The sequence below is a fragment of the Pleurodeles waltl genome, chromosome 12 (genome assembly GCF_031143425.1).
Source record: "Pleurodeles waltl isolate 20211129_DDA chromosome 12, aPleWal1.hap1.20221129, whole genome shotgun sequence".
NCBI classification, from domain to species: Eukaryota; Metazoa; Chordata; class Amphibia; order Caudata; family Salamandridae; genus Pleurodeles; species Pleurodeles waltl.
Window position 1 is genome coordinate 686,818,805 of NC_090451.1, and position 24,523 is coordinate 686,843,327.

General features: G+C 48.9%; 1 protein-coding gene across 1 annotated transcript in view; it reads right to left on the minus strand.

Moving 5' to 3' along the window:
• Positions 1–24,523, minus strand: part of PLOD3 (procollagen-lysine,2-oxoglutarate 5-dioxygenase 3) — a 179,745-nt gene that overhangs the window by 50,148 nt on the left and 105,074 nt on the right. The window contains exons 8-9 of the mRNA XM_069218723.1: positions 3,915–4,016; positions 2,901–3,032 (exon numbers count right to left, since the gene is read on the minus strand). Of these exons, the coding sequence (XP_069074824.1) occupies positions 2,901–3,032; positions 3,915–4,016 (234 nt within the window). The remainder of the gene's footprint in view (positions 1–2,900; positions 3,033–3,914; positions 4,017–24,523) is intronic.

Consider the following 24,523-nt stretch of genomic DNA (forward strand, 5'->3'; position numbering starts at 1 on the left):
GAGAAGAGCTGAAGGGCTGGAGGAGGAGTACTGCCCCTTTGCTGTGTGTGCTTTGCTGGGTTGGCCTGCAGTTGCTGCTTCTGCCTTAGAGGGGTCAAAGACTGGACTTTGCAGTGTATCCTGCTTGTGAAGTTTCTCCAAGGGCTTGGGCAGAGCCTGCCTCCTGTTAGGAAGTCTCAGGAAATCAAAGTTTTCACCTAACAGCCTCTGGGTTCACTTGCTGTGGACTCTAACTTGCCAGGTGGTGCCTATTCCAGTTTCTGGGCCCCTGGGAGTGAAAGCTGGTGAAAAACCAAGTACATCGACTTCAGACGATGCCCAGACTGACGCCGCTGCCTGACCCCGCAACGCCACCTGCAACGGAAGCCATGGTCCCCACTGGATTACGAGTTTGACTGACATCGCAGGCCTGACGCCGCAGCAGTCCCGTGATTATTTGAGTCCCCAGAGACCTGTCACCGACGTCTATGACAACGACTCCGCGCAGCGGCTGTAGGTCCGTGGCGTGACCGCGGGCCCGTGAGGTCGACCCAGCGCGTCTTGACCCGCTGGACATCATACCCTCCGGAGCATAAGGAATCAAGCCTTGCACTGATGCAGTCTCATTTCAACTGCTCTGCAGCAAGGACCCGACGCTTCGCACCGATGCCTCTGCTCCACTACATCGGAACCGATGGCACACCGGATACAGTGACGCCGCACTTCCCTGACTCTGTGCACTGGTTTGTTTTCTCATTTTCACAAGGCACTGTACCTGGGGGTCCGTGTGACCGGCACCAGTGGCTTTGCATTGTTGGGAACAACTGTGTCATGACGCTGAGATAACACCAATTTCCAGCATTTGTGTTTCTAAGCGCTATATTGAAGTTTAATCTTTGAAAATTCTTAACTTTGCTTGTGTATATTGGATTTTAGTCATTTTGGTCTTGTTTTAATCAGATAAATATTGACTATTTTTCTAAACTGGTGTTCAGTCCTTTTCTTGTGTTTTCACCATGTTACTGTGTGTGTTTGTACACATACTTTACACATTACCTCTGTGATAAGCCTGATTGCTTGTGTCAAGCTACCAAGGGGGTGAGCAGGGATTGTCCTAGGTGTGCATCTCCATTACCCTGACTAGAGTGAGGGTCACTGCTTTGACAGAGTGCAAACTGACTGCCAACCAGAGAACCCATTTTTAAAAAAAGTGAACAATACTACCTTTATATCCAGTGTATTAAAAAATGATATCAATTCATTGAAAAGGCATTGCACAAATGAACCTGGCTCTGGATGTCTTGGCACTCTTTTGTTTTGAAATGTTGGGAAAAAATCTTTGGACAGCTCCTATCCACGAAGATTTGATGAAAATGTTTGTCTATGCCCAATTTATGAGTCTCTTCGGAAAAATATGCTTGTTAGTTTTGTATTCCTGGTAAGAGTGTTGCCTTAATTGAAAGACCCCTGACCAAGGCCCACAACCAGAGTCTCTGTGAATCCTGTGATATAGGCATGAATCTCTTGCCCTTTTGCTTGTTTAGGTACTGCATGGTCGGTTTGCTGTCTGTTTGTATAAGAATTCTGGCCATTGTCACATCTAGGACAGCCTTGCCGGACGGAGGAAGTACCTTGGACCCTTGGTAACTCATGTGAAGGGACTCTCCAGCTCTGATCAACTCCCTTGTGCAGACAGAGTTCATAGGTAAGCTCATCGTCCTGAAAGAGAAGCACGTCACATTAATTGAGGCTGGATAGTCCTGCTGAAAAGGAACTCCTAGAACTAGATTTGCTCTCTAGCTCCACCACAAAAGAAACTGTGTTGCAGCCAGTGACATGCATAGTTTGCTGTCCGAATTACTCTTGCATGATAGTTGGGATTTTGAAGCAGATTTTGCTGGATTAGGCAGTGATGAAGGGACCTTGATACGGTGAGAGTACCCATCCTTTACAACAGTCAGCACCTATTTCTCGTTTCTGATCCTACCACACTCAACCAAGTACCTCAATACTGCTCTTCCCACTGGAGTGGTTAACGAACAGGGGAGACATCATTAGCGACACCTGGAGGGTTTATTACAACCACAAATAATTACATAACTAAATACTTAGTGTGCCCATCCTGGTAGGACACATAAAATATAAAATTAGACATTTTATCAATTCTTGTACCAAGTATGTGGTTTATGTAATTATTTGTGGTTGTAATAATATCTATGTGGGAAGTACATAGAGAGAGTTCAGACTTCAAATTAGGGAACATATTAAAGAATGTAGGACTAAGGATAATTCATAGCCGCTTGCATCACATAACCGTACAGTTAGCGGTGGAGAACCTTTTCAATTTTTATGGTATGGACTTTAATCCTAATAACACGAGAGGCGACAACAGGGAACTTTCCACAAGACAATGTATGGCAAAGTGGAATTGTACAGTACGGACTAAACCGAGAATATGAATACCATTATTTGCTATAGCCTATCCTCGTGTAAGTGGGTTTTATTTATAGAACCATATTACATGGATGATGCTTTTGGTCATGAAGAAGTGCAATGTAATGTATGTGTTGGACTTAATCGCCTAGGATTAACCACATTGTGACTTGTAGATTTTGAAGATATTACTAGGTGACAGCTGAGCATCCTGTATAGGTCTTTATGGGTAGTAAGTGGCATTTCTTTACTTGATTATGGTGGGTTGTCTTCGACACAACTGTAGTAAAGATGGTGCACGTGAGGGACATATCAATAGCTCTGATTACTTCTTAAGGTTAGCAGACTCAAGTTTCTGTAAATGACGACAACTCTCATACTTTCAAAACATTTCATGACTCTCAATGCTCAGTAGTTTGGAGGAGCGGTCTGTAACTACCCGATACAAGGTAAGCTGCCGGAGAGGAAGCCGTGCACTAGATACCTACACTGTTGTGAACGAAGAGTCGCAGTTTACTGGGTGGATAGTCCATGGTCATCAGTCGTTCAAAGAACTCCGGCACAAATGGCGTGGGCTGCTCAATGAAGACCCCGAAGAGCACCTGGGGGAGCATGTCCTCCTGCAACAAGAGAACAATGAAACACTGTTCACTGGACAACACCAAAGAATAATTCACTTGTTCCATCAGTGACTGACCCCCCTCCTTCACACTCTCCCACCTTTCAAAGAAAACACAACTCCTAAATGGTCAGCACAGTCACAAACTACAAGCTTCAATGGAATTACTGTAGTTCCTGACTTGTTACCACTCCCACGGGAAGGGTTGAGGTTGGAAGCTTAACTATCATTTAAAGGGAGATGGCTGCCAGTTATCAAACAGGAAGGGAGCAGCTGGAGCTTAATGCCAAACTGGGAAGGGTTGGCAATCACCAAATATGATGGTAGGGCTGTTAATTACAACCCGGAAAGGGGCTCCCAACTATCAAAGATGTGTGGTGTGAGGAGGAGACCCGCGGTGCATAAGAGGTGAATCATGTTGAGTCAAGCGAGGACGATGCAAAGGTTTGCAGCACATTATCAAGTGAGCCATTTTGCATTCTTGGTATTTGTATATATACACACACACAGTGAGGATGTGACCTAATTTGTGATGTTTGATGTGAGGGAATGGTACTAGACCTATGTTTATATCCCAGAAGGGCACAGCACTGCAGTGTGTGGCATGCAGAGCTGCTGAAGGCACAGATAGCTCTGGGTAGGATGATGCAGTGTGCAGTCTCACCAGGGGTCGTGTGGGAGTCACCCTTACATCGCAGGGTATGGTATGAAAGCGCACGGAAGGCGCGGTTAGCTCTAGTGAGGACGTTACACAGGATCCCATTTGGAAATGCAGTGGTGGAGTAAGAAAGAAACAAAGCAGTGTAGCTAGAGGTGTACACTGGCTTGGACTTTGAGTCTATTTCAAACTGTTAGTGGCAGCCTGCCCATCCCTTACTCCTACCTCCACTTCCGACATATCCAGCAGCCCGTCGCTGCAGACCTCGCAGCCGCCCTCATACGTCCAGCCATTCGGGACATAGTTGCCCAGGTAGTTTAACTGCAGCTGTAAAAGAAAGAGACAATGGTTCACTGCCCACTCCAACCAGTTACTCGTCAGTGCCTAAGACTCCGTGTGCGCTGCAGCCCGTCTCGCAGAAGAAACAGCACTGAGTATCTTAAACTGGGAGCCCTCTGTGTGTATGAACTCTGGAGAGAATCTGTAACAGGGTGAGACTGTGCGCTGCAGCATCTAATGAGGTCCAACAACCACCCCTGTAATCCCCTTTGTGGCCTGACTGCTCTTTTAATCAGGGAACAGAGGGACTTCTCCTCCTTCTGTCAGTGACCCCAGCAGTGTGATGTACTATTAAAAGGATGTTACCCACAGGGCCGGCTGTAGCACTGGTGTTCGCCAGTGCGACAATCATTTTTGGCACCCTCCCATGACCTCCTCCTCGGTTTCCCTCGCTACCATTGGCCAAAAGAGCCCCTCATCTCTCCAGAGTCTCTCTCTTACATAAATTGCATTTGTTTTAAAGAAATTATAAAGGCTGGCTTTACCAACAAGTATGTATATCTAGCCAAACAAACTCTTTTCAGCAACATTGGGAATAAAGGCTCAAAAGCTGGGGGGGAAAAACATTACGTCCTCAGCTATTTTATGCAGTTTGCATGCAGCTCTTTGATGACAGTTCGTAAGAGTCACTGTTCTATATTAGAGTTGTATCAGATGAACTGCGGCAACAAACAAAAAACTCTTTGACAAAAGCAGTAATCCACTCAGCTATCCACATAAAATACAGATCTGCACGGTCCGTGTTCTTAGCAGCAGGCATCCTAACCCTCTACGCTACTTTAGCAGATCAAAACTGTCACTAGATAATACTCCATCTCATTCTCTCTGGCAGCAACGTTATTCACAAGAGTTATCTTGATGTTTTTATTGCAGCCTGAAAGCTAGACTGATATCACAGCAGGAGGTGTTTTTACATTGTACGTCATTGCCCCCGAGAACTTTAAAGCAATCCCTCTCTGGTGCGCCCCCAAAATCTGCAATGCCATCCCAAACGCCATAATGACAATCCCTTTGCATATCCTTTTAAAAAAGGAACTGAAAAGCCTACTCTCACAACAACACCCTCCTACCTAATCAATTAATTCGGACTTTAATTATGTTTTTTTAGCTAATACTCCATTGTATCTTGGTTAATTTGCAGGTTCGTTAAGCCATGTAAAGCGCTCCGATGCCCCTCTCTGGGTCTAGTTCGTGCTATATAAGATTGCAAATAAATAAGAGTAAATCACACGTCGGTATATCACCTCTAAGCATTCCAGCCTCCATCACCGTGCAAATAGTGATCAGCCTTTGAGTACAACAAACCTTTACCAGCGCACGTGGCCGTGCGCTACAGCATCAGCAGTATTGACGGCCTACACTATGCGAGTGCCCACTGCACCAACATGGTGGTTATTCTTCGGAGTTCAGACTTCACTGGCACCACCATCCAACGAGCTGCCAGCGGCGGGTGCACCAGCAGGCCGCTGGCACAAGGAAGGACCGCATTCTTCTTTGCTCTCACCGAACTCTAATATGTCCGCTAGGTGGCGCTGTCCTCCAGCGTTTGGAATGGAGACGTGAGCCAGCTGCAGGCTGTGGTACCTGCTTCAGTGTAAGACAAACTCACGGACGATTGACCATTTGCATTCAAAGTTGCCACGGGTGCTCGGCTGCCACGTCACAGAGGGGCACAACTACGAGCTCCGAGTGAGCACCAATGGGAAAGTGCCGGGATCTGTACCGCAGGGGCAGCTGGTGATTGGGTTACAGTAAAGCCATTACACTGGGAGCAAGCCTCGGCCGCGAGTCTATTGAGGAGGAAGAACCTCTTCTGCATGGGGTGGTACTGGGGCAGAGCTCAGCTGACGTGCCAGGGTGGGTACACAGCTTGTAAAGGATGCGGGTGGAAATCCACTTCACACAAGTTGGATAAGTTTCACATGGCCCAGGAACATGGAGGCGATCCTCTCCGAGGTACCGAAAGCTCGGATGTAGTGTAATCAGAGCTGGCCTTTGCTCAGTGAGTTCCCTGGGCGAAACCAAATTTGGTGCCCCGTCCTTTACCCTTGTTAGACTTTTGGGAAGACCAGATAACTTACTGCTGCTCTCCTGGTCGCTGGGGGTCACCTAGATACTCACCTTTGGGGGTCCCAAGTTCTCCCAGCACCCTTCTAACTATTCCACATTCTTGGGTGGGGGACTTCACTTTGTATTCCACTATTTTAGTCTATGGTTTGCACCCCTGATGGGGCACTCGCTATTTTCGTCTATTTCTTGCCAATGCTTGTTGTTTTTCTATGCTAACTCCTAATGCTTACGTGTATATATAGTGTGTACTTACCTCCAGTTGGGGGACTGCCTATAAGTAATCTAGTTCGGTGATACTGTAATAAAGTAACCTTATTTTTGCAACACTGTGTAGTTCCTTGCGCTCCTCCCAGATAAGTCGTGGCTGCTCACCACAGCTACCACTACAGAGCCCTGGCTTCCTAGAGACTATCTTCATTCACTAACAGGGGTTGCTTGGACCTGGTATGAGGTGCAAACACCATAGGTGTCCACCACACTCCAGGCCAGCTTCCCACAACTACTCCTAAGTAACTATCTTGAATTGAAGCATAACTATCGATCACATGCTGTTCATCGATTATGTATCGATATTCTACCCTTCTGGAAGGCTGAGCTGAAATGAGTTTATATTTGCAAACAGGTCATTTAATACTGTGTCACCAGTGCCTTCATGTTTGTTTGGATAGCCAACCAGTAACGTTTTATGAAAATGTGTACGTAAGACCATATGGCCGCCACACACATGTTATTTATAGATACATTAGATACGAATGCCAGTGTTACTCCTTTTTCCTTTGTAGAGTGCACTCTTAGCTTTTGGCCATGCAGCACGCCTGGATTGTTTGCTCCATCTTGAAATAGTCCCCTTGGGTGACTGGTGAACTTTTGCTTTCCAGTGCAAATGAGATTAAAAAAAACAGGTTTTCCTTTCTGATCTGGCTTGTTCCCTGCACGTAGTACCTGACCGCCCTTCTGACATACAGCATATGCAGAGCTGATTCTGCCTGTAATGTTGGTTTTTGGGAAAGAAAAAAAAAAGCTGGTAGCTGTATAGCTTTGATGACATGAAAACCTGAAATTACTTTTGGCAGAGATTATGGGTTTGTCCTCTGTACCACTTAGGTCTTACTTTATGCTTAAGCTTCACTATGTTTATTAGCACTGTGTTTACATTCCATAGTAATGTGGGTTCTGACCTTGGCTTAGCTACTTTTTGTGCCACTTCTAGAAACCTCTTGATCACAGATGTGTTGAAGAAACCTCTTTCTATGGTACCCCTTGTATAGGCCACTATAGCTGAGAAGTGTTCTTTAAATTAGGCGCATGACAGACCTTCATTAGCAGATGGGTGAGGGACTTAATAAACAGTAGCGCCTCTGGTCCAATTGTTCCTAAGTTCCACCTAGTTGCACCGGTGTATGAACCTGTTCCAATTCAGTGTAGCACTTCAGTGTGATAGACCTTTTGGCTTCTCTTTGGGTACCTGCACCTTGCACAGAGAGCCATAGAAGACCTAGCTCCTGGCCAGCATGAGCCAACTGCTAGTCTGAGAGTGGCTGGCTTCAGGTGATATACCAGGCCACCCTGTCTGGTATCAAGTCCTGAGGAGCTGATAGCCTCATCATTCTACCTTGTGTTATTTAGAGCATTTCTGGGAACCATATATGTCTGGCACATAGAGGTTTTTTGTCTGCAGCTGTCTAACACCAACAGTATTAACAGGACTGGGAGAACATTTCCCTGACTAGACTTTCAACAGGGCATTCTTATGCGACAAATGGTGCAGGTACTTGTATCAGAAGATTTGGAATTTTGAATTCCCCTGTGTTGCGAAGACTTATGCTGTTTTCCCATTTTTGTAAACTTCTCTCCACTATTTGAGGTTTTAGTTTCCATTCATGTGAGACGCTTATTGTCAGCCTAGCCTGTCGGACTCAAGTGTTTTGAATCCCTGGTAGGTACACGTCTGTTGGTGTTATTCTTTTCTGAACAGCCCAACTCCTTATAACCTGAGTGTAGGAAGTTGGCTCTGTATATACTATCTCAAAGTAGGAGATAGTGTACAAAGAGTCCAAGGGTTCCCCTTAGAGGTAAGACAGTGGCAAAATTAGATAATTCTAATGCTCTTTTTCGTGGTAGTGTGGTCGGGCAGTAGGCTATCAGAGGGTAGTGTTAAGCATTTGTTGTACACACACAGGCAATAAATGAGGAACACACACTCAAAGACTTACTCCAGGCCAATAGGTTTTATATAGAAAAATATATTTTCTTAATTTATTTTTAGAACCACAAGTTCAAGATTTGAAGTAAATACATAAAATGCAAGGTACTCCACACAGGTAAGTTAGGAACTTTGAATTAGAGCAATAGCATACTCAGTTTTAGTTAAAATGGCAATAAGCTATTTTAAAAGTGGACACTGCAAAAATCAACAGTTCCTGGGGGAGGTAAGTAATGGTTAGTTTGTCAGGTAAGTAAAGCACTTACAAGTCTAAGTTCCAGGAAATAGGCAGCCCACTGTTGGGGGTTCAAGGCAACCCCAAAGTTACCACACCAGCTGCTCAGGGCCGGTCAGGTGTAGAGGTCAAAGTGGTGCCCAAAACACATAGGCGCCTATGGAGAACAGGGGTGCTCCGGTTCCAGTCTGCCAGCAGGTAAGTAACTAAGTCCTCAGAGGGCAGACCAGGGGGTTTTGTAGAGCACTGGGGGGGGGGGGGGGGGGGGGGGGGGACACAAGTAGGCACACAAAACACACCTTCGGCGGCATAGGGGCGGCCAGGTGTAGTGTGCAACGCAGGATACGGGTTTTGTATAGGATTCAATGGAGGGACCCGGGGGCAGGCAGGGCACAGGGGGCCTCTCGGGCAGCCACTGACTTGGCTAGGCAGAGGGTCGTCTGGGGGTCACTCCTGCACTGAGGTTCAGTTACTTCTGGTCCTGGGGGCTGCGGCTGCAGTGTTTGGTCCAGGCGTCGGGTTCCTTGTTACAGGCAGTCGCAGTCAGGGGGAGCCTCTGGATTCTCTCTGCATGCATCGCTGTGGGGGTTCAGGGGGGTCGTCTCAGGCTACTCACAAGGTCGCAGTCGCCTGTGAGTCCTCCATGTGGTGTTGGTTCTCTGGAGCTCGAGCCGGGGTCGTCTGGTGCAGAGTGTGAAGTCTCACGCTTCCAGCGGGAAGAGTGAGGTCTTTAAAAGTTGCAAAAAAGTTGCAAAGCTGTTGCTGTAGTTGAGCAGAGCTGCTGCTCACAGGAGTTTCTTGGTCCTTTAGTTCAGGGCAGTTCTCTGAGGCTTCAGAGGTCACTGGTCCCTTTCGCATGCGTTGCTGTTCCAGTTTTATTCGAGTCAGGAGGCAAGCCGGTAGGGCTGGGGCCAAAGCAGTTGTCTCCGTCGTCTCTGCAGGGCTTTCAGGTCAGCAGTCCTTCTTCTTGGTTCAGGTTGCGGGAATCTGATTTCCTGGGTTCTGGGGTGCCCCTAAATACTAAATTTAGGGGTGTGTTTAGGTCTGGGGGGCAGTAGCCAATGGCTACCATCCTGGAGGGTGGCTACACCCTCTTTGTGCCTCCTCCCTGAGGGGAGGGGGCACATCCCTAATCCTATTGGGGGAATCTTCCAAACTTAAGATGGAAGATTTCTAAAGGCAGAGGTCACCTCAGCTCAGGACCCCCTAGGGGTTGTCCTGACTGTCCAGTTACTCCTCCTTGTTTTTCTCATTATCTCCTCCAGCCTTGCCGCCAATAGTGGGGGCAGTGGCCGGAGGGGCGGGCATCTCCACTATCTGGGATACCCTGTGGTGCTGTAACAAAAGGGGTGAGCCTTTGAGGCTCACAGCCAGGTGTTACAGTTCCTGCAGGGGGAGGTGAGAAGCACCTCCACCCAGTACAGGCTTTGTTCCTGGCCACAGAGTGACAAAGACACTCTCCCCATGTGGCCAGCAACATGTCTGGTGTGTGGCAGGCTGGCAAAACTAGTCAGCCCACACTGGAAGTCGGGTATGTTTTCAGGGGAATCTCTAAGATGCCCTCTGGGTGTATTTTATAATACATTGTACACTGGCATCAGTGTGCATTTATTGTGCTGAGAAGTTTAATACCAAACTTCCAGTTTTCTGTGTAGCCATTATGGTGCTGTGGAGTTCGTGTTTGACAAACTCCCAGACCATATACTCTTATGGCTACCCTGTACTTACAATGTCTAAGGTTTTGTTTAGGCACTGTAGGGGCATAGTGCTCATGCCCATATGCCCTCACCTGTGGTATAGTGCACCCTGCCTTAGGGCTGTAAGGCCTGCTAGAGGGGTGACTTACCTATGCCACAGGCAGTGTGAGGTTGGCATTGCACTATGAGGGGATTGTCATGTCGACTTAGTCATTTTCTCCCCACCAGCACACACAAGCTGTGAGGCAGTGTGCATGTGCTGAGTGAGGGGTCCCCAGGGTGGCATAAGACATACTGCAGCCCTTAGAGACCTTCCCTGGCATCAGGGCGCTTGTTACCAGGTGTACCAGTTACAAAGGACTTATCTGAGTGCCAGGGCCATGCCAATTGTGGAAGCAAAGGTACAGTTTAGGGAAACTACACTGGTGCTGGGGCCTGGCTAGCAGTCCTCAGCACACTTTCAATCATAACTTGGCATCAGCAAAGGCAAAAAGTCAGGGGGTAACCATGCCAAGGAGGCATTTCCTTACACTGTGCTAGCCGAGACAGTGGATGCAACCTTGTTCTCCTCTTTTTTATAAGTAAAATGGTGAGGCTGTGTTGTATGTATCTAGTCGTTTTTCCCCGATTTGTGTCTGGACGTCCCTTACAGCCAAGAAAACGGTCTTCAACTCCAGCTTGTTTATATGTTTTACTGCTTCTATTCCAGGATAGTTTAGTTTTCCCATGTGTGCCCCCCCCCCCTTTTGTATGAGATGCATTTTCTGTGATGGTTACCAGGGAGTTCGTTGAAAGGTTTTCTCACTGAGGTATTTTTTTAAGTTTCACTATAGTATCTTCCCTTTGCACCTTCTCTGCCATTAAATCCTCCCAACTCCTGGGAGCCCGTGACCATTGCATTGTAGCCATTCCTGGAGTGGCCTCATATGTAATCTGGCATGGGGGATTATGCATGATGGCATCACGCTCATTAGTTCACCCACTGTCCTATCAGAGCTTGCCCCCTTTTGGAAAAGGTGAGTTTGCTCAGTGAGTCCCAGGTTTATCTCGGTGTCTGGGAATGACTTTGCCTCCCTGGGGTTTTAGCCTTGTTCCCAAATAATTCGTCTCGCTCTGGTACTGGGGATGATTTCTTCAGATTTAGGGGGAAGCCCAATTTGTGGAATGTTTCCATGATTGTCTTTATGCTCCACCGTGCAATCATTAAACAATGATCACTCTCTGTCCCAAGTGGTTGACATTCTCCGAAAAAATCTATCTATATGTATACGTATTATTGTAATCACTCCTGAATAGAAGTTGGGCTATATTCTCTGCTAACCTGAGTGCCTACGGTGCTCCTGGCTGCGCTGTGAGGCTCAAAGGCAGAAAACAGAAAGTAAAGATGGCGCAAACACAGAGGATGATGTGAGGTCACGGCCCACGTTTAATTGCACAGGCCACGGGCTTCCGAGCAGAGCTACGGGCTCCGGCACTCATTCGATCATAAATTAAGCTGTGGTACCCCGCTCTGGTGGAGGGCTGGAGAAACTCGCAGGAGCCAGACGATGGGGTCTTTTATTTTCAAGGACAAACCAGGCAGCTTTTGAACTTTGAAAAAAGTTTCCCCGACGAGCAGTTCGGTGGCGCGAACAGTGGCTTCTGGCAAAAGCAAGAGACAGCCACTTCAGGCGCCGTTAATGCCGCACTTCAAGACACCAGAGGCTGGCCCTCACCACCGGCCGGCCCTCGGGGTCCAGCTCACTTGCTGTATGTAATGAGTGCTGCACGGAGGGGAAACCCACAAAGGGTTAATTAACTGCGTGGGCTGCGAGTCTAGCACACCAGCTTTTTCAGATGGCATCAAATAACGGAGAAAGACTCAACAAATGCTCTGTAGGCGAAGCACCACACAGGGGGGGAAACGCATTTAATAGCATTTTTGCCTGGAGTGCAGGGCACTGAGGCCCGGAGCGGCGGCGAGCACAGGGCCTGCGCGAGCCCTCCTGCAGCCCCGCAGGACACCGCAGCAACTCACGGCGCCCGCAACCAGGGGCGCAGCTCGGTCAGTGAGATGGAGGCACACGAGAGGGGCCGGGGACACAGGGAGAGGAAAGCACTTAGGTAGGAGTACTAGGATAGAAAACACAATATTCTGTCAAACAAACAATATTTTTGAGGACTTTTGCACAAATACCCGACTGAAAGCACCCGTAGCCAACTATTTAGAAGAAAAAACGTATTGTGCGGGTATAACAGCCCAAAGTCCCCCCCTCACCCAAGCTACGCCCCCGCCTGCACCACCCCAGCCATGGCGGCAAGGAATGCACCCGGCCTGGACGTCGCTCCAGCAGAGGCCGCGAGCCTCAGTACACGGCCTCCTCTGAGGCTCGACACTGCCTGCTGCAGACATCTGGAAAGGATTGCTGGGTCCCCTCCCTCTCCCGGATACGTCATCACAGCTGGAAGCGCTCCTCTGGAAGTGTCTGGAGGTTTCTCCATGTAACCAGCGACCTCACATCGCCTCTGGCACCACACCCACCCGATGAAGGAACAGCCTCCTTGGCACAGTGTGTCCAAAGGACGCATCACAGATAGCTCAGCGGGGTGATGCGCCTGCTGAGCACATCCGAGTGTCCCTGGCAGACCCAACCCCAGCAGGCCAGCTTAGTGAATTAATGCCCCCAATAGTATAAGGGCTCACTTCTCTGCCAAGTCAGCTCATCGAGTAAATGCACTTTGCTTCAGAGATCCGTGTACAACCTGCTGGTCGCAAGTTGGAATCCTGCTGGGAGCAAACCAAGTCTGTCATCCTCCCGAGGTCGATAAAACCAAAGGATATGCAGGATAGCATTCGTTTGATAATAAAGCGGGAGCACAGGAAGCGATACTGCACAATTACCCCCTCCCTTTTTAGGGTCAAGCCTGCATCGCTAGCAAGACGCTTTAGGTATTAGAAAAGGGCAAGAAGCCCCGTCGACATCACGTCAGTGTCTTTCATTGGCAAGTTGGCTTGCCTGTTAGAATCCGCTTCTTTTGATTAGTGGAAGGCACGCATACACCATGCCTTTTCCGGTGGGTAGCCCTCCTCGAGCGCAGCGACCAAGTACAGAAAACATGCGAGGCTCGCTGGGTTTGTGGACTACTTTTTCTCTATTTCGCAGCGCCATCTCGCTGGGCAGAGGTCGAGCGATTCGCACTATCGACCTTGTTACACAGTTAATTGCACTTTTGCCGGTTACGTTCATAATTGCACTTTTGCCGATAGGTATTATTACGTGTGAACTGTAGCAGCGCGATTGCGCTGTTTTTTTCTTTTAATGCAAGAAAAATCCAGTTGGGAGTTTACAACTGTGAACAGCTGTAACTCCGACAAATGCGAGACCCTAGTGCATTGCACATGCTTGTTGTTGAATTTTTTCTACTTTTTATAGAGTTTGTGTGTCTATGCTTCTGTAAACACATCTCTCGTTGTTTTACTGGTGAATATTCCCCCAATGAAGGAACCACGGCTTCTTCCTCAGGTACCCTCAACACACACAGTATTATAAACTCTGCTGTATAAAACACTTGAAAGCGTCCCTGATGCCTTCCAGTAGAGATATAAGTAATAGGCACTGTACCATTCGTTTGAGTGGGTTTAGGGGGCATCTGCCCTGCTGGGATTTTAATCAGAGACCTACAAATCATACCTACAATTCTAGAGCAGATGCATTAACTCGCCCACTTTACTAGAAGTACAAGTTACTTAACCTTCGGTACAGTATATCTGGTAGAGACATATTCTAGTTGCAGATTCCTTACCTTATAATTTCCCCCCCAGGCATCAGACTGGATCCAGAGATTTTTCTTCGAGCAATACCCTTGCACCTCGTTAGGTGACGATGGTCGACTCTGCGTGCATCGTTGGCGTCGTAGTCGCCGTGATGATGTCGGGAGTGGTACATAGACACTGCCTCAGTGCGGTGACGTCAGTTTCTTTTCACAACTTCCCACGCCAAAGCACAGAGCCGCGAGGAACACTGAAATTGGTGCGCAAGAGCTAAGGCCCTGAATAGGGAAGCCCTGCCCCTGGAAATCAGTTCGCAAGCGGGGAGGATGGGTGTGTCGGTAAGGAATCTTCAACTAGAATAGGTCTCTACCAGATATATCGTTACCAAAGGTAAGTAACTTGTACACCGATAGGGACTTCTAGTTGCAGATTCCTTACTTTAGAATAGATACCCAAGCAATGCCATCCTCAGAGGTGGGCTACGAACCAAGATAATACTAGGAAGCCCTGCAGAACCAAACAACCAAATTAGTTGTCCCTACGGACCGGACTGTCCAGGCAGTAATGTTTAGTAAACATGTGCAGGGATGCCCACACTGCTGCCTGGCAGATATCCAGGACAGGAACTCTGTGTGCTAACGCTGTGGAAGGAGCAGTTGCTCTGGTGGAATGAGTACGCAAGCCCTCAGGGGGTTGCTTATTTGCCAAAGCGTGGCACATACTGATTCAAAGAAGGACCTATCGCAAGATGGTACGTTTTTGCACCGCCTTCCCTTTCTTCGCACCCACATATCCCACAAAGAGTTGATCGTCCACCCGGAAATCTTTAGTACGATTGAGATAGAACGCCAATGCTCTTTTTGGATCCAGGCAGTGGAGTGTCTCTCCTCCTCATGAGAAGGACGTGGAGGTGTGTAAAAAGTAGGCAAAGTGATGGAATGGCCTACATGAAAAGGTGTAACAACTTTGGGAAGGAATGAAGCCCTAGTGCTTAACACCACTTTGTAAGGGGAAACAGACAAAAATGAGGGCTTAGAAGATAGAGCCTGAACCTCACTCACTCCGCGAGCAGAAGTGATGGCAACAGGAAATACAGTTTTGAAAGTAAGGAGTTGTAAGGGACAATTGTGCAACGGCTCAAAGCGAGCACACATTAAGTAAGTAAGGATAAGATTGAGGCCCCACTGAGGCATGATAAACAGAATGGGAGGAAATAAATGGGTGAGACCTTTAAGGAATCTACTAACAATAGGAAACTTAAAGAGTGAAGGCTGATCAGGCAACCTAAGAAAGGCTGAGATAGCGATAAATAACATTTAGGGTGTCCAAAGCAGATCCCAGCTGGGCCAAAGAAAGAATGAACAAAAGAACCTCAGATAGAGGAGCAGAGAGGGGATGAACAGATTTGTTTGTACACCATGCCACAAATTTATGCCGACAGGCGGGTACCGTTTTGGTGGAGGGACGCATGGCTGCCAAGATTACATCACAGACTTCGGGTGGAAGGTCAAAAGCCGTCAACTGCCACTGCTCAATCCCCACGCATGAAGGTGGAGATTGGACAGGTTCGGGTGGAGAACCATCCCCTGTTGCGGCGACAGAAGATCCTCCCGAAGGGGCAGTCTAGAGTGGAGGATCGGTGGCCATGCTCAGTAGCTCTGGATACCATACTCTCTGTGCCCAGCCGGAGCCAACAAGATTGGTTGGGCCTGGTCGTTCTTGGTCATCTTGAGAACTCTGGACAGAAGTGCTATAGGCAGGAGGGTGTAAAGGAGGCCGGAGGTCCACTCAAGACAAAAAGCACCGCCGAGCAAGTGCTGCGTTGGAAACTCCATCGTGCTAAACAGCAGACATTGCGTGTTCTCTATGGAGGCAGACAGATCTAACCAAGGCTCTCCCCACTGCTGAAAGAGACCTTGCGCCACCTCTGGATGGTGATGCCATTCGTGATCGGCTACAAATCAACGGCTGAGTTTGTGTGCTCTGGCGTTCAGGGAGCCCCACCAGATGTTGAGCCACCAGGGTGATGTCCCGAAGTGCCAGCCATGTCCAGAGGCGCAGCGCCTCAGGGTCCAGGACCCTACTCGCCCTGTTTGTTCCAGTACCACATGGCAGTAGTGTTGTCCGTGAACACTTGCACAACTTTCCCTTTGAGAGAGGGAAGAAATGCTTTCAATGCAAGCCTGATCGCCCGGAGCTCCAAAAGACTGATATGGAGTCCAGACTCTGTCGGAGACCAGAGGCCTATGAGCTCCACCTCTCCAATGTGGCCACCCCATCCCAAAAGTGATGCGTCCGTCACTATGGCTAGATCCAGTTTGGGAAGGGAGAGGGATCTGCCGTTGACCCAATGCTGATTCGAAAGCCACCACTGCAGGTCTTTCGCAGTCCCCTCCGATATCTGGATCGTGTCGGAGAGATTTCCCTGATGCAGCACTCATTGGAACTTCAAGTCCCACTGCAGAGCCCGCATATGTAATCTAGCATGTGTCACTAGCAGGAGGCAGGAGGCCATGATGCCCTGCAGCCTCAGAGTCATTCTCACCGAAACCCAAGATAGAGGCTGAAAGATCGGAATCATAGCCCGAATATCCTGGACTCACTTTTCGGGAGGATAAGCCCAAAACTACTCTATGTCCAGAACAGCTCCTATGAAAGGGAGCAACTGAGAGGGAGTCAAGTGTGACTTTGGCATGTTTATAGTGAACCCCAGCGTGTGCAGGAAGTACGCCATAGTCTGAGGGTGGAAGACGATTTTCTGGGGGAACACGGTAAACTGAAAGTGCTTGTGACCAACCACAAATCGTAGATAACGTCTGTGGGCAGGCAAGATGGGGATATGGAAATAAGCGTCCTGCAAATGCAACGCTACCATCGAGTCTCCTGGGTCCAAAGCAGACAGGACCTGAGCCAGGGTGAGCACTTTTAATTTCTCCTTCTTGAGGAAGAGATTGAGGGCCAGAAGGTCTAGGATAGGACATAAACCCATGTCCTTTTTGGGCACCAGAAAGTAACGGGAGTAACAACCACAACCTACATCTGGCGCAGGGACCCTTTCTATGGATCCCTTGGACAACAGAGCCATGAATTCCTGGCGGAGAAGTGCCAAATGATCCTCCGGTATACGGCTAAATGATGAAGGCATGGCTGGTGGTGCAGACTCGAAGGGGAGGGAGTAGCCCCTTCGGACGATCTACAAAACCCACCTGTCTGTAGTGATGGAATCTCAGTGGGGCAGGTGATGACGAATCCTGCTGCCAACTGGTCCGGAGTGGGGGGACGGGCTAGGAGGGTTTGGAGGCTGCAGCCCGGGCAGGGGTAGACAGGGCACACTTTTGGTTTCCTGTCCCGCCAATGCATGGGCAGAACCGCATGTGTTCCTGGGAAAGGGACGTGACAGGGAGCCCCTTTTGAGCACCAAAAAAAATGCAAAAGTCAGACTGTTAGGGACGAGGGGCAGTCGAAAAGCCGAGGGACCGAGCCGTAGCCCGGGAGTCCTTGAACCTCTCTGTTAGAAATGGGGTCTTTAGTTAGCAGACAGTTTGAACCCTGTACAAGTAGGGACCCTCACTCTAGTCAGGATAAGAGAGATACCCGCTCAGATAACCCCTGCTCACCCCCTTAGTAGCTTGGCAGATGCAGTCAGGCTTATCTCAGGAGCAATGTGTAAAGCATTTGCACATAACACACAGTAACAAGTGAAAACACTACAAAAGGACACTTCACCAGTTTTAGAAAAATAGCCAATATTTATCTGTGTAAAACAAGACTAAAACTATAAAAATCCAACATACAGTGCTAAAGATATGACTTTTGTAAGATTTAAGCTCAAGAATACAGTTCCTTGAAGTCGATAGTTCCACCTGAGGCTATCACGGCGTTGAGAGCAACAAAACCAACAGTGCAGGCTGGCTGCGGCGTCGCAGGCCAGCTACGGGGCCGGGAAGACCCGCAAACAATACCTTGGAATTGTAGGGCATCGGGATCCTCGCGGTGAGCGGCGTTGCGGTGTCGGTTTCAGAGTCTGTGAGGGAATTGTCGGGCTCTTGAAGTCACGCACCTCGGGGATCGAACTCTGGGCTGATGAAATCAGGTGCGCTGGCGTTGATGGCATCGGGGCTGCGGTGCAAAGTGGGACAATGTGACGTGCGGTGCCCACAGGTCACGGTACAGGGAGCGGCTCAGTGGCGGCATTCAGCGGCGCCGGTGAGACCAGGGCTGCAGTGTGAAGCGGAGCGGTGCGATGTGCGGTGTCACCACGCCACTGTGCAGGCAGCAGCATTGTCGTTGCTGAAGGGCTGTCATAGGTATGCCCAAGCCAGCCGTGCGGGATAGGACGGTGCTTCGTGACCTTCACGAGCGTTGTCCACAAGCAACGGTGCAGGCAAGATGCCTGGTGACGACACAGGAGTCGATGATGGTGGCATCGGTGGACCGGGGCTGCGGTGTGGTACGGGACAGTGCTTTGTGTACCTCACGAGCGGTGTTCACAGGCCACGGTGCAGGCAGCGACGTCAGGGATGCCCAGGCTGCGGTGTGAGCAGGTGATGCCGGAGTGTGGGACCCACAGGTCGCGGTGCGAGCAGCGGCTCGGCGAAGTCGTCCGATGACGGCATCAGTGAGATCAGGGTCACGGTGCGAAGCGGGGCAATGCGACTCCATGCGGTGTCGGGATGTCATGGTGCAGGCGAGCGGCTTCTTTGGCGGCGGCGCAGTGGTTTCGCCTCTTAAACAGCACAAAACACACAGTTCCCAGTGCTGCAGGTCGAGGAAACTGAAGTCTTTGGTGTCCCTGAGACTTCCAACAAGACGCAAGCTCTACTCCAAGCACTTTCTCAAGCAGGACTCACAGCAAAGTTCACCCTTTGCAATCCTTTCAGGCAGAAGCAGCAACTTCAGGCCAGTCCAGCAAAGGGACAGTACTCTTCCTTCAGCTCTTCTCCTTGGCACATATTCCTCTTGATTCAAGATTCTGAAAGTTTGGGGTTTTGGGTCTTCTTCTTATATCCAGTTCTGCCTCTGAAGTTGGCAAACTTCAAAGCAAAGTCTCAAGTGTTTGACAGACCCTTCCTTGTCCAGGACAGGCCACAGACACACCCAGGGGTTGGAGACTGCATTGTGTGAGGGCAGGCACAGTCCTTTCAGGTGTGAATGACCACTCCTCCCTCCCCTCTAGCTCTGACGGCTCATCAGGATATGCAGGCTACACCCGCCCCCTTTGTGTCACTGTCTAGAGAGAGGTGCAAAACAGCCCAACTGTCAAACTGACCCAGACAGACAATTCACAAACAGGCAGAGTCACAGAATGGTTTAAGCAAAAAATGCTTACTTTCTAAAAGTGGCATTTTCAAACAGACAATTTATAAACCAACTTCACTAAAAGATGTATTTTTAAATTGTGAGTTCAGAGGCCCTAAGCTCCACATTTCTATCTGCTCTCAAAGGGAATCTGCACTTTAAGGATATTCAAAGTCAGCCCCCATTTAAACCTACAGGGAGTGCAGAATTATTAGGCAAATGAGTATTTTGACCACATCATCCTCTTTATGCATGTTGTCTTACTCCAAGCTGTATAGGCTCGAAAGCCTACTACCAATTAAGCATATTAGGTGATGTGCATCTCTGTAATGAGAAGGGGTGTGGTCTAATGACATCAACACCCTATATCAGGTGTGCATAATTATTAGGCAACTTCCTTTCCTTTGGCAAAATGGGTCAAAAGAAGGACTTGACAGGCTCAGAAAAGTCAAAAATAGTGAGATATCTTGCAGAGGGATGCAGCACTCTTAAAATTGCAAAGCTTCTGAAGCGTGATCATCGAACAATCAAGCGTTTCATTCAAAATAGTCAACAGGGTCGCAAGAAGCGTGTGGATAAACCAAGGCGCAAAATAACTGCCCATGAACTGAGAAAAGTCAAGCGTGCAGCTGCCACGATGCCACTTGCCACCAGTTTGGCCATATTTCAGAGCTGCAACATCACTGGAGTGCCCAAAAGCACAAGGTGTGCAATACTCAGAGACATGGCCAAGGTAAGAAAGGCTGAAAGACGACCACCATTGAACAAGACACACAAGCTGAAACGTCAAGACTGGGCCAAGAAATATCTCAAGACTGATTTTTCTAAGGTTTTATGGACTGATGAAATGAGAGTGAGTCTTGATGGGCCAGATGGATGGGCCCGTGGCTGGATTGGTAAAGGGCAGAGAGCTCCAGTCCGACTCAGACGCCAGCAAGGTGGAGGTGGAGTACTGGTTTGGGCTGGTATCATCAAAGATGAGCTTGTGGGGCCTTTTCGGGTTGAGGATGGAGTCAAGCTCAACTCCCAGTCCTACTGCCAGTTCCTGGAAGACACCTTCTTCAAGCAGTGGTACAGGAAGAAGTCTGCATCCTTCAAGAAAAACATTGTTTTCATGCAGGACAATGCTCCATCACACGCGTCCAAGTACTCCACAGCGTGGCTGGCAAGAAAGGGTATAAAAGAAGGAAATCTAATGACATGGCCTCCTTGTTCACCTGATCTGAACCCCATTGAGAACCTGTGGTCCATCATCAAATGTGAGATTTACAAGGAGGGAAAACAGTACACCTCTCTGAACAGTGTCTGGGAGGCTGTGGTTGCTGCTGCACGCAATGTTGATGGTGAACAGATCAAAACACTGACAGAATCCATGGACGGCAGGCTTTTGAGTGTCCTTGCAAAGAAAGGTGGCTATATTGGTCACTGATTTGTTTTTGTTTTGTTTTTGAATGTCAGAAATGTATATTTGTGAATGTTGAGATGTTATATTGGTTTCACTGGTAATAATAAATAATTGAAATGGGTATATATTTTTTTTTGTTAAGTTGCCTAATAATTATGCACAGTGATAGTCACCTGCACACACAGATATCCCCCTAACATAGCTAAAACTAAAAACAAACTAAAAACTACTTCCAAAAATATTCAGCTTTGATATTAATGAGTTTTTTGGGTTCATTGAGAACATGGTTGTTGTTCAATAATAAAATTAATCCTCAAAAATACAACTTGCCTAATAATTCTGCACTCCCTGTATGACAGAGATAGGCCTTGCCTGTGAGAACCGGATTCAGCAGTAGTTCTCTGTTAAGACATAAAACGGACTAGTATTTGTCCTACCTTAAACATACACTGCACCCTGCCCATGGGGCTACCCAGGGCCTACCTTAGGGGTGCCTTGCATGTAGTAAAAGAGAAGGTTTAGTTGCCAAGTCGAACTGGCAGTTTAAAACTGCACACACAGACACTGCAGTGGCAGGTCTCAGCCAAGTTTACAGGGCTACCAATGTGGGTGGCACAACGAGTGCTGCAGGCCCACTAGTAGCATTTGATTTACAGGCCCTGGGCAACTCTAGTGCACTTTACTAGGGACTTACCAGTAAATCAAATATGCCAGTCTTGGATAAACCAATCAACAGTACAATTTACACAGAGAGGATATGCACCTTAGCACTGTTTAGCAGTGGTAAAGTGCCCAGAGTCCTAAAGCCAACAAAAAATGGTCAGAAAAAATAGGAGGAAGGAGGCAAAAAGATTGGGGATGACCCCGCAAAAAGGGCCAGGTGCAACACTCTCAAGCTCCAAGTCTGCCTTGTCTCCAAAGAGACGGATGCCATCAAAGGGCATGTCCATATGGGTCTGTTGGACATCCCCTGAGAAATTAGATGTTCTCAATCAGGCGTGGCACCTCAAGGCCACCGTCCTCGCAACCAATCTACCCAGAGAGTCGGTCATGTCCAGCCCACATCGGATAGTGAACTTTGCCACGTCTCTCCCATCTGTAACAGCTTGGGAGACGATAGAACGGGCCTCCTCCTGTATCTGCGGCAAGACTTGCGTGACCATATGCCACAGAGTGAGTATAACAGGCAAAAGGCCTGCAGTGTTCACGGACCCCAGCACTAGACTGGAGAAAAAAAACATCCTCTTCCCAAATTGGTCCAGTCATTTTGATTCCCTACCCAGATAAAGCGGCTCTCAGGCGTGGTGTGTTGGGACAGGAACTTAGGGTCGTTCTGGGCTGGCCGATGGCAGCGTGCAAATGTCCTGTTCATAGGAGCCCCTGTGTTGGGTATGGACCAAGTACCCAAAAGGACATCAGTGAGGGCTTCATTGAATGGAAGAAGAGGCTCAGTGGTGGAAGCCCCTGGTTGAAGCACCTCCGTTAGGAGATTAGACCAGACATGAACAGTAGGCAGCTTAATGCTGAGGTCCTCAGCCACCATACTGACCACCATGGAAAAAGTAGCTCCCTCCACCGTAGCCACAGTAGGAGATAGCATGCCAGCATCTGAAGAGGTATCCAGACAACTGGCCTCGCCTAACTCCTGTGCCCAGTCCATGTAGGATCATCCTGGTGTTCATAAGGGTCCAGGGACCCCTCCAATCCTTCCCCGCATTCATACCCATAAGAACAAGGGTCAGAATCCAACCTGGGGTGATAGACCCCATCGAAGAAGTTCAGACTCCGAGGCATCGGGGATCAGGATTGGGTCGACATTGATAGTGGGCACCGCCAACATCACGAGCGTTGACAGTCAAACTGGTGCCAGGGAAAGTCTTGATGGTGTGACTGGCGTTGGTACGGATCCGGAGGGGACCTCAGTGGCCAGAGCGGAACTCCAAGGTCTTCCAACTGAACCCCATGGGCCCGAAGGTGCCTTAGCGGGGTCAGACTGCCTAAAAATGAGGTGCATGGCCTCATAGAATTCCTTTCATTGGGCAGGGGTCGCTAAGGCTCCTGGAAACTCGGTGAGACGTGAAGCGGACCCAAAAGCAGGCTCTGAGGACGGAGGCCTAGAGCATCGGTGCTCCTCCTCAGCCGAGCGACAGAGTAAAGTCGAAGGAGGATGATGAGTGGTGATGGCTCCGCGAATGGTCTTGAGACCTTCCCCAGGAGCGAGACCGGGACCAATGTGGAGTCGAGCACCGGGCCGCCATAAGCTTGATGGACTGCTCCCTCAAGGCCTTCGGATGCGTGGCCTGGCACTCGGAGCACAATTTCAGGTCGTGGTCGCACTTCAGGCACCACAAACAGACCCGATACGGATCCGTTACCAACATCATGCGGTGACCGTCCTCGCAAGGTTTGAAATCCAGTCTTCGGGGACACCTTGACCCACCAAAACTTCACCAAATACAACAAAAAGCTGGAAGCAGTCAAAAAATGACTAGGGTAGCTCTCTCCGGATCACCGCGTGGCGCGGAAAGAAAAGAACTGAAATCACTGCGCTGAGGCAGCATCTATTTACTACTCCTGATGTCATGACAGCGACGACACCAAGGACGCCCGCGGTGTCGACCGACGCCACCCAACGACGCGCAAGGGTATTGCTCGAAGAAAAATCTCCAGATCCAGTCTGAAGCCTAGGGGGAAATTCTAAGGTAAGGAATCTGCAACTAGAAGTCTCTATCAGATACTGAAATTTCTGACGCGTATGTTACACATGTATCTCTGCAACAGGTGCATTACCTGAAGGGTTACCTTATCAGCCTACGAGTTACAACTTTAGACACCTGAACAGTATGCTGTGGCATGAGGCCCATGACTGGAGACTGAGTTCTGGTGATGGCTGGTGAATGTTTTTTTCACCCTGTACCCTCCAAACATGCCCCAGTGCCAACCACCTTCCTGGGCGCTTCGAGGGACTAGTCACTGTGTCATCTGAGCACTGGCCCTGCACGGCTTAACTTCTCAGGCTGCGAAGGTGATAACATCTAGTTTATTTCTTCCTAAACTGCTTCTCTGGCTGCGCCCAGCCCTGGATCTCTCTCGGGTGACCATGAATGCCTGGATTCACTCGCCTCTTGATCTTTATAATCTGGTAGGTGCAGGGTTTTTTCTCCAACTCCAGACATATTAGGGCGCTGCAGCCAGGCTCACCTCTGCTTTAAAAATACTGACCCAGTGTAACAAGAGAGCTGTGCTAGCTGCCCATCAACAGGCAAGCTCAATTTTATAGCGGATCTGCCACAACGTCCTACTTTCTTGTCTAATAAAAGTGGCCACTCCATCGCCAAGAGGTGCGTGAACCCCAGCGACAGGTTGGTATTTGCTGTGTCGGCAGTCAGGCAGAGCAAGTGGGTAAGGAGAGCCCCCAGTGACTGGTTCTAAGCCCTGGATCACCGGGCCACCTTCTGTGAAGGTAGAAACTACTGCTGGCATTTCACACACACCTGAGCAGGTGGGTAGGTGACAGGCAAGGTTGCAAGCTTCACCTGCGGGCCTCCTGAGAAATCTCACTGCTTTCAGCTCAGACTGGAAAGCACCCAGAAGCCTTCACTGAGGGTGAACATAGCACTTTATAGATAACTGCAGACGTAGTGATAGTGCTCTTCCAGTCTAATGCAATCTACACACGTCCGTGTATCCAGTCCAAACATTTACACATCGGCGTACATGGTCCAACCGCACAACCATTGCTCTGCACCGCTAAATGTCCAAAACGGTGTATCCGGTCTAATCAGATGGCCTATTCAGACATAAAGGCAATTTTTGCCTCACGGATTGTTGCAGTC